This window comes from Berghia stephanieae, chromosome 15 (assembly GCF_034508935.2).
Source record: "Berghia stephanieae isolate SIO BIC M18660-M18661 chromosome 15, UCSD_Bste_1.3, whole genome shotgun sequence".
Classification (NCBI taxonomy): Eukaryota; Metazoa; Mollusca; class Gastropoda; order Nudibranchia; family Aeolidiidae; genus Berghia; species Berghia stephanieae.
This window is the reverse complement of record NC_088374.1, coordinates 19,206,658-19,216,657: the sequence shown is the minus strand read 5'-3', so window position 1 is coordinate 19,216,657 and position 10,000 is coordinate 19,206,658. Positions and strand designations below refer to the sequence as shown.

The window sequence follows — 10,000 nt, the reverse complement described above, 5'->3', positions numbered from 1 at the left end:
AAATAAATTAATAAATGTATGCGTACAAATTTCTTTTTTCTTGAAATATTACCGTATTGAGGTGAGATGGGTCCATTATGTTTATCTATGTAGTCAATGATGGAGTGAAGAATTATTAATCGGTATCTTTGTAAAGCGCTTTGAGCACATTTAGTGGATATTGCGCTATATAAAGCTCATTTATTATTCTCACAATATTTTTACTATCTATTATTATTATTATTTTTCCTTAACCCACAGCTCTTATCGCTGAAGTCATCCTCTACAGTGAAGGGTTCGAATCCTCCAAAGGATTGGCCCAGAAAATGACCCAGATGTACAAACTTTGCTCGGAGCAGCTTTCCCAACAGGATCACTACGATTTCGGCATGAGGGCCGTGAAATCCGTGCTGGTGATGGCCGGGTCTCTCAAGAGACAGAACCCGGACAAAGCAGAAGACGTGGTGCTCATCAGAGCCCTGAGAGACAGCAACTTGCCCAAATTCTTGACGCAAGACGCCCTCCTCTTCCAGGTTTGTGTTGATGCTAATGGTTAGGGTGAAGGTAGGGGGTGGGGGGGGGGGCGGGGATGGGGGGGGGTAGATAAGATATTATTTGTATTATTGTCCCATTCCTTCTTTTTTATAAAACAAACCAAAAAAAACCCCCAAAAATTAAAAAATCACAAATTAAAATAGAAAACAACCAAAGCGGCTATGTGGTCTTGTGGTATGACACTTGCCTTTGGATTGGAAGGTTCTAGGTTTGAGTTCTCCTTTGAAAAGGCTCTTTACTCACATTCTCTCACTGTACCCAGGTGTAAAATGATTGTATTATGGCCGTTAACAGCTTTGTCTCTGTTTGTTGGAAATTGTAATATCACCTAACAGTCGTCATGTCTCGTCTTACTTGTTATGTGTTCCTGTAGCCAGAGACTCTTTGGAAAGCACTTTGAGCATGCTAAATGGGTATTTGGCTATATAAAAGCTCAATTTATTATCAATTATATATTTATCTGTTTATTTTGTCAGATTAAGATGATCCTCATCACTACTGAACATTTGAAAAAATCGGTTAAAAACAGACTACTTTCAAAAAGCCTATGGTTTGTGATCAGCTGTAAATGCTTCTTGCGTACCTGTCATGAATGTGTTGTGTTGCAAGTGTGTTTATGTGGTACGTGTTGGATGTGGATGAGTGTGTGTGGTATTGGCGTGTTTGAGGCAGTGGATGCTGGGAGAGGGCTGTTAGTGTCTATTTTTCTCTTTCGATATGACAATTTTATTTGTAATGCGCCCAGAGCCTCTAACTAGGGGGATAGGTTGCGCAATATAAATGTGCATTTTTATCATTATTATTATTATTTTCTAACCCTTTTTATTTTGGATTGATTTCATAACCACAGGCCATTCTGTCAGATCTTTTCCCTGGTGTAGAGATTCCAGAACACGACTATGGAAAACTGAAGGAAGAAATCATCAATGTACAGCTGTCTAAAGGTGGGGGTTGGTAGTTAGTGTTAATGGCGGGGGTGGGGGGGGGGCACTGGGGTTCTGTTTGTAAGAGATAAGAGAGAGAGAGAGAGAGAGAGAGAGAAGAGAGAGAGAGAGAGAGAGAGAAGAGAGAGAGAGAGAGAGAGAGAGAGATGGAGAGGGAAGAATTAATTTTCCTAACTGTAAAAAACAAAATGTCTAATGAAATGATATATCTTATCTTTCCATCGGTCACCCCAGGCCTTCAAGAAATCGACACCCAGATTGTCAAGGTCATTCAGTTCTATGAGACCATGATCGTCAGACACGGGGTCATGTTGGTGGGGCCGACTGGAGGTGGAAAGACTACCATTTACCAGGTAATAATAATAATGAAATTTATTTATATTGCACCCAATCCTCTATACAATAAAGCTCTAGGCGCATAACACTTTAGATTGAATTAGATAGTTTTGATCTCCGTTTACATTTCATCTCATTGTCACTCTATTTCTCTCTCTCTCTCTCTCTCTCTCCTTCTCTCTCTCTCTCTCTCTCTCCTTCCCTTGCACACACACATACATGCATACACACACACACACACACACACACACATTTTTACCTATAACGTTATAACCATAATACCAATGTAATATAACATATATCCTTTTCTTGTTTACCTGAATAAGGCCTAAGGCCGAAACGTCGTTTACTTTGTGTTTTATCTTTTACAAGAGTCATTTTTACTCCTTTTATTTTACTTTACAGTTTTATCCCCCATAATTACGACTTTTTAAATTTCCAAGTTGGCAGGTCTGAAATGATGACAAAGAGCTGTTTGGTGTCCAATTCATTCATTCTATTAACAAACATCTTCCCAGATCCTAGCCCAGACCTTGGACAACCTCCACGAGCAAGGCATGCCCGGTGACTTCTTCCAACCCGTCCATACGTTCGTCCTGAACCCAAAGGCCATCATGATGGAGGAGCTGTACGGAGGTGTGGACAAGCTGACCATGGAATGGAAGGATGGACTCATGGGGATCACGGTCAGACACGCCGTGCAGGTAGGTTGTTTGGGGATTTAACCGACGTGTTAGCGGGCAGCGCGGCCAGCTCAGCGGTACGGAATCAGTAGTAGTAGTCTTAGTAGTAGCAGTAGTAGTAGTAGAAGTAGTAGTAGTAGTAGTAGTAGTAGTAGTAGTAGTAGTAGTAGTAGTAGTAGTAGTAGTAGTAGTATTAGTAGTCGTAGTAGTAGCAGTAGTTGTAGTAGTAATAGTAGTAGTAGTAGTAGTAGTAGTAGTAGTAGTAGTCGTAGTAGTAGCAGTAGTAGTAGTTGTAGTAGTAGTAGTAGTAGTAGTAGTAGTAGTAGTAGTAGTAGTAGTAAGTAGTAGAAGTAGTAGTAGTAGTAGTAGTAGTAGTCGTAGTAGTAGTAGTAGTAGTAGTAGTAGTAGTAGTAGTAGTAGTAGTCGTAGTAGTAGTAGTAGTAGTAGTAGTAGTAGTAGTAGTAGTAGTAGTAGTAGTAGTAGTATCGAATGGCTACACCTCTATTTTGAATCTTTCAATCCATTCTTCAAATTCTTTTCCTGCCTTATAGGCTGTCTCGTAGCCTCCTGATAGGTTTGTCACTGGGCAGTGGATGACGATGTGGTCCATTGTCTCAGGGCCTCCTTGGCAATGACGGCATGCATCTGATTCTCTCAGATTCCATCTATGCATGTTAGCTGCGGTTCTGCCATGTCCTGTCAAAATGCGGTTGGAGGTGACCCAGCATTTTTGGCGGTACGGTCTTTGCTTCGTACTCGAAAGATACCGAGTTCAATCACCCACCGTTGCGCTGTTTGGCTTTGATCAAGTCACCACCTCGCCCTAACGCAATTTGCGGCACTGCACTGCACTGCAGCTGATGCCTGGGAATATTCCCTAGAGATGAATTTTCCCTATGGGATGAATAAAAAGGAATTTTATTTATTTATTTTATGTATGTTGTGGTCCCATTGTTGTCATGGAAATACCTTTGGAAAAGGCTCTTTACTCACAGTCTCTCACCGTACTCAGGTGTAAAATGAGTACCTGGCCGTTAAAAGCATTGTCCCTTTACGAAAAAATTATAATATCACCTTACAGGCATCATGACTTCTCCTAAATGTTAAATGTTGCTGTAGGACAGGGACCCCTTGTAAAGCACTTTGAGCACGATTAGTGGATATTGCGCTATATAAAAGTGACCCTCCGTCTCAAAACGGTATTATGTCAGGATGATTCAGACCCCAAAAAGTGAATTTAGAGATAGAATGATGAGAAATTGGAGCTTAGAAGTTTTTTCAATGCAAGAAATAGTCTTTATACTCCACCATAACGTACAGAAATTAAACCCAAGTTGGATATTTGTGGCTATGAATTCATTTTCCCTTACAGAGTGGATCCCGACATAATACCGCCTTGATACAGTGGGTCACAAAAGCTCAATTTTTAATATATATTGTGACATTTTATTGTTCATCAATGTCCCCAGGCTACGAATGAGGACCACCAGTGGATCGTGTGTGACGGACCTGTTGATGCTCTGTGGATTGAAAACATGAACACCGTCCTGGACGACAACAAAATGTTGTGTCTGGCCAACAGCGAGAGAATCAAGTTCACTCCCTTCATTCACATGTTGTTTGAAGTGCAGGATCTAGCCGTCGCCTCACCCGCTACTGTTAGTCGGTAAGTTATGTACCTACCTACCTACCTACCCATTGATTCTAGGATAGATTGAGGTTGATAGAATTGATTTTGAACTGAAATGTATTAGATTTGAAAACTTATTCAATGTTTTTCTTTCTATTTATCTGACTTACTTGACTTGACTTAGATGCCTTTCGTGTCTCGACTGTCGCCTTGGCTGTTTCCAGTATTTCCTGTGTGAGGTGTCTCCAATATTGCCGGTCTTCTGCTAGGGTTCTCAGATTTTCAAGGTCCCCTGCCGTTATGAGACTAATGCTTACTCCAAGTGTTGTGAGGTTTTTGTTTAGGATTACAGGGAGTGTTGTGATCGGTCTTCCTCTGAAAAGGTTCCTGTGTTTTTGAAAGTATCCCGACATGGCTTGGTTAGCTGGTATGTTTTGGTCCCTGCGTGGTATGTGACCGAAAAGTTGCCATCGTTGTTGTAAAATGTCAAGGGAGATTGGTCTTTCTTTTGTGATCTTATAGAGTGATTCATTTGAGATCTTTTTTGGGTATTTGATGTCCAGTACCCTTCTTAGCTGTGTGCGATGGAAGGCATCCAGATGTTCTTCTTCGGATTTTGTCAACGCCCAAGTGCTGCAGTTATACAGAAGTACCGGTTTTACAAGAGCACGGTACAGTTTCAGTTTGGTTTTTCTCTTTATTTTGTCACCTCTAATCCATACATTGGTGAGTTTACTGAGTGCGGCGTTTGATAGCTGTTTTCTTCTTTGTACATCCTCGTGTCTCCAATTAGTGAGCCTACTTTTTTTGTTCTTTTCCATTCCTCTTTGTTCCTCGATATTGTTGTAAATTCGGTTTTATTGGCATTGACTTGGAGGTTATATTTCATGAGGGTATTTTGTATGATGTCTATATTTGCTGGTGTTGATCCAATATTGGATCAACACCAGCAAATATAGACTATTTATCTGTTTCTTATAATTTTATTTTTGTCTTATTCCTTTTTTTTTGTTTTTTGTTTTGCTGATTTTTTTTTTTTCACAATTTCAGCTAACATTTATTTTAGATTCAATCTTTAAAAATTGTCATTTAATCATTTTTTGGATATTATTTAAATATGTTATTCAACCTCTATCACTACTACCACCACCACTACCAGCATTATCATGATCATTATCACCATCATCGTTACTAAAAATGTGTCACTTTTTGTAAACAATCGCTAGCTAATAAAACCCTTTGTTTGTTGTCCTCCCACCACAGTTGTGGCATGGTGTACATCGACGCAGACGAGTTAAAATGGATGCCCTATGTAAAAACTTGGATCAAAACTCACGAAACAAGATTAAAGACACCAGAGACTTACGAATTCTTGCTCGGTCTGTTTGAGAGTATGGTGGAGAACGGACTACAGTTCATCAACAAGAAATGTGATCAGGCCATCAATCAGGTAGTTAACTTATTTCTCAATCAGTCTGTTTGTTTGTCTCTTTAATAATTGATATATTTTGGGTTGTTTATTTCTTTTTTTTTTTTTCGTTTTGTTACTGAATATCTCCTCTCTCCTCTCTCTCTCTCTCTTACTCTCTATCTCTCTCTCTCTCTCTCTCTCTCTCTATCTCTCTCTCTCTCTCTCTCTCTCTCTCTCACGCACACACAATATGTGTTCCTCACCCCCTCCCCTCCACCCACTAGCCAATCCATGCTTCTATTCATTCTGTCTGTCCCTCACTCTCACCCCCACTTAATATTCATACTGTCTGTCCCTCACCCCCACTAATTATTCATACTGTCTGTCCCTCACCCCCACTAATTATTCATACTGTCTGTCCCTCACCCCCACTAATTATTCATACTGTCTGTCCCTCACCCCCACTAATTATTCATACTGTCTGTCCCTCACCCCCACTAATTATTCATACTGTCTGTCCCTCACCCCCACTAATTATTCATACTGTCTGTCCCTCACCCCCACTAATTATTCATACTGTCTGTCCCTCACCCCCACTAATTATTCATACTGTCTGTCCCTCACCCCCACTAATTATTCATACTGTCTGTCCCTCACCCCCACTAATTATTCATACTGTCCGTCCCTCACCCCCACTAATTATTCATACTGTCCCTCACTCTCACCCCCACTAATTATTCATACTGTCTGCCTCTCACCCAAACAGGTTGACATCAGCAAAGTGGTGACACTGTGTCATTTGCTGGACGCTCTCATCTTTCCCAACCGAGGAGGTTTGGATTTCAACTTGGAACAAGTAAGCTCTATACACATTTATTATCACATTCATTGTAATAACAATGATGATGATGATGATGATGATGATGATCATGATGATGATGATGATGATGATGATGATGATGATGATGATGATGATAATAATAAAAATAATAATGATAATAATAATAATAATAATAATAATAATAATAATAATAATAATAATAATAATAATAATAATAATAATAATAATAATAATAATAATAATATATAATAATAATAATAATAATAATAATAATAATAATAATAATAATAATAATAATAATAATAATAATAATAATGATAATAATTTATAAAATAATAATAATGATAATAATAATAAAATAATAAGTAATTAATAATAAATAATAATAATAATAATAATAATAATAATAATAATAATAATAATAATAATAATAATAATAATAATAATAATAATAAATAATAAATAATAAATAATAATAATAATAATAAATAATAATAATAATAATAATATAATAATAATAATAATAATATAATAATAATAATAATAATAATAATATAATAATAATAATAATAATAATAAATAATAATAATAATAATAATAATAATACAATAATAATAGTAGCACTAAAATTCAAACGATTGTTCACCAATGTTTCAGGATGTTTTAGGTTCAGATAAGAGTGTTCTATCACTATTAGATCTTTGAGTTCTATTCTGAAAACAGCCACATGGCCATATTAATATCCAAGGATGTAACATATTTTATAGATGATGCCTTACTCAATGTGTGTGCAGTGCAGCTCTCTAAGGAGGTCAGAAGCAGATGATTTTTTTGGACATTTTTAGTTGTGTTTTAGTCGTGTGGCTATGTGGTCTTGTGGTATGACACTCGCTTTCGAATCAGAAGTTCCTGGGTTTGAGGCTAGCTCAGCGCATAGTTGATTCCTTGGAAAAGGCTCTTTACTCACATTCTCTCACTGTACTCAGGTGTGAAATGAGTACCTGGCCATTGACAGTGTTGTCTCTGTCGGAAAAAAATTGTAAAATCGCTTTACAGGCGTTTAGTGGATATGCGCTATTTAAAAGTTTTAAAAATGATCAAAGCTCAAGTTTTTAAAAACTATTCTAGCAGCATTGTTTTGTACAACTTGAAGGTTTTTATTTTGTATTTTATTTGAAGATGTTAATTGAAAGGGAGTTACAATTATCTAATTTGGATAACGCTAAATAAGGCATTTATTGAAAGATCCAATCAGAAGGAAGTTGCGGTTTCTGGGCCATGTGTGGAGAGTAGACTGAATAGAAAAGTTGGTAACATCTGGAATGCTGGAAGGAAAGAGAGCTAGAGGAAGGCAGAGAATGACATATCTAAATAACCTAAGAATGGCCAAAAGTGATTTTAAAAGCAACGTAGACTTCATCATGCGCACCACTACAGAGGATCGTGATATGTGGAGACAGCTGATCGGCAACGTGCTCAAGAGTACAAGAGGTAGCCATCATAAAGTTATAGCCTGACACTGACCAAAAAATGACATCAAAATGCCAGTCTTTTGCCACAAAAGAAAACAAATCGTGAGTTGTATTCAATAGTTCAACCAATGAAATCATTTGTTTCCTTGAGCTCTACTAACGACAACTCACTAGACGTCAAACTGCCAGTCCTAGAGATTTCTAGTGTCAGGCTATATATAATGTTAACGTTGGCGACGGTACAAGCCACGTTGGATGATGAAGGCATTTACAAGAAGCTCAGCTATGTGTTAAAAGGAATCAAGTGTCTAATTTTACCTATTCTTCTTATAGACATTCTTACATCCCATACTTTCTTCCATTTCAGGGCAAGCTCCACCAACTGATAGCCCAAACATTTGCCTTTGCCTACCTATGGTCTGTGGGAGGAAACCTGACAGAGAACTACTGGGACCCCTTCGATACGTTTGTACGCACCCAGTTTGACGAATGCCCAGAGGCCAAGGTAAAAATCTTTTCTATAAGACTTTCTTTCTGTATTAATATACAGTGTGGCCTGTGGCCTAGTGCTATGACACTTGCCTTCGAATCAGAAGGTCCTTGGTACCAGTCCTGCTTTGAGTGGCATATAGTTGGGTCCTTGGAAAAGGCACTTTAATCACTTTATCAAACCCCCAGGTGTAAAATGAGTACCTGGTTGTTAACCCTCTCCTTACCACTTATTGGAAAATCGTCACATTCGTTACGATGCAACCGTCACTTTTCTCATCCAGATTTCATTTCTTTTTGCTATAGTTATAAAAACTTGACATTCTGTAATAGAGTTCATATTGTCGAACAATATTATGTATAGAATGTGCTTGTTGGTTTTCTGTTTGAGTTAGAAATGTCTCTTTTTGTGTTGGGAGGGTGTGAAGGTTTGGGGAAAATTCTGAAAATGGCTGGTAAGGAGAGGGTTAACAGCATTGTCTGTCTGAAAAAACTGTAATATTGCCTAACAGGCATCATGCATCGTCCTACATGTTAAGTGTTGCTGTTGGCCAGGGACCCCTTGTAAAGCGCTCTGAGCACATTAGTGGATAGTGGATATATATAAAGCTCAATCTTTTAAGTAGTAGAAGTAGTAGTAACATATGGCTACACCTCCAAATTTATTTCCGTCAAAATGTGGAGTCCTATATTATTTTGATGTTACAATCCGTTATATCATGCGACTCTTACCTCGAATTTGTTTGATGTTTGTTTTGAATGAACTAGAAGTTAAAGATCGATTGGTGACCCCCCCCCCCCCCTCCCCCCTTACCCTGGTCTCAAAACGTTTTTATTTTGGGATGAATCGAATCCCTAAAGATAAATTTAGAATTGAAATGATAAGAAATAAGAACTTTTGAGGGTTTAAGTTTTTGTAGTGTAAGAATTTGTAATCTTACATTCCACGATTTTTCTTCTACAGAGAGGGAGTATGGAATATTTAGTCGTTGATCTGTTTTTTTGGGTTTTTTAAAAAAAGTAATGTATTTATGTTTTTATTGGGTTTTTTGGGGGTTTTTTTTTGTTGTTGACTGAAGAAGGTTTTTGAGTCTGAAACGTTTTGTGTTTGGTATTTTTAAACTATTATTTTTTTGTTTGAAGCTGTTATATTCATTTTTGTTTCTTATTTTTAAAGAAAATATTATTTGATTGTATCTTCTTTGGTCTCCAGTTACCCCCTGCATCTGATTTGTGGAGTTACTACGTGGACTACGAGTCCAGGCGTATGGATCTATGGGAGAAAATAGTCCCAAGCTTCAAGTACGACAGAGAGATGCCCTTCTTTGAGATGTTGGTACCGACTATCGACACCGTACGATTTGGGTACATCCTGGAAAAGTTGTTGAGCGTGAGACGGTCTGTGTTGTACACAGGAGGGACAGGAGTAGGAAAGGTAGATCTTTTTCATATTACTTTGTCGTTTACTGCTGAAATGTGGTTTTACAGAAGGATGATGAGGATAAGCTGGAGGGAGAAAAGAACAAATAAAAGCATACTGGAAGAGCTGGAAGTCATGCTAGAGCTATTAACTGTAATCAAAAGGAGAAAACTCAGTTTTTTCGGTCATATCTGCCGAAACCCATGCACGCTGATGAAAGATGTGGTACAGGGGATAATG

At 37.9% G+C, this 10,000-nt stretch overlaps 1 protein-coding gene across 1 annotated transcript in view; it reads left to right on the top strand.

Moving 5' to 3' along the window:
- The window catches only part of LOC144960516 (dynein axonemal heavy chain 6-like), a 122,682-nt gene that overhangs the window by 50,470 nt on the left and 62,212 nt on the right, over positions 1–10,000 (top strand). The window contains 9 exon segments of the mRNA XM_078893699.1: positions 241–512; positions 1,385–1,478; positions 1,713–1,831; positions 2,333–2,518; positions 3,967–4,163; positions 5,391–5,577; positions 6,305–6,394; positions 8,219–8,356; positions 9,554–9,775. Of these exon segments, the coding sequence (XP_078749825.1) occupies positions 241–512; positions 1,385–1,478; positions 1,713–1,831; positions 2,333–2,518; positions 3,967–4,163; positions 5,391–5,577; positions 6,305–6,394; positions 8,219–8,356; positions 9,554–9,775 (1,505 nt within the window).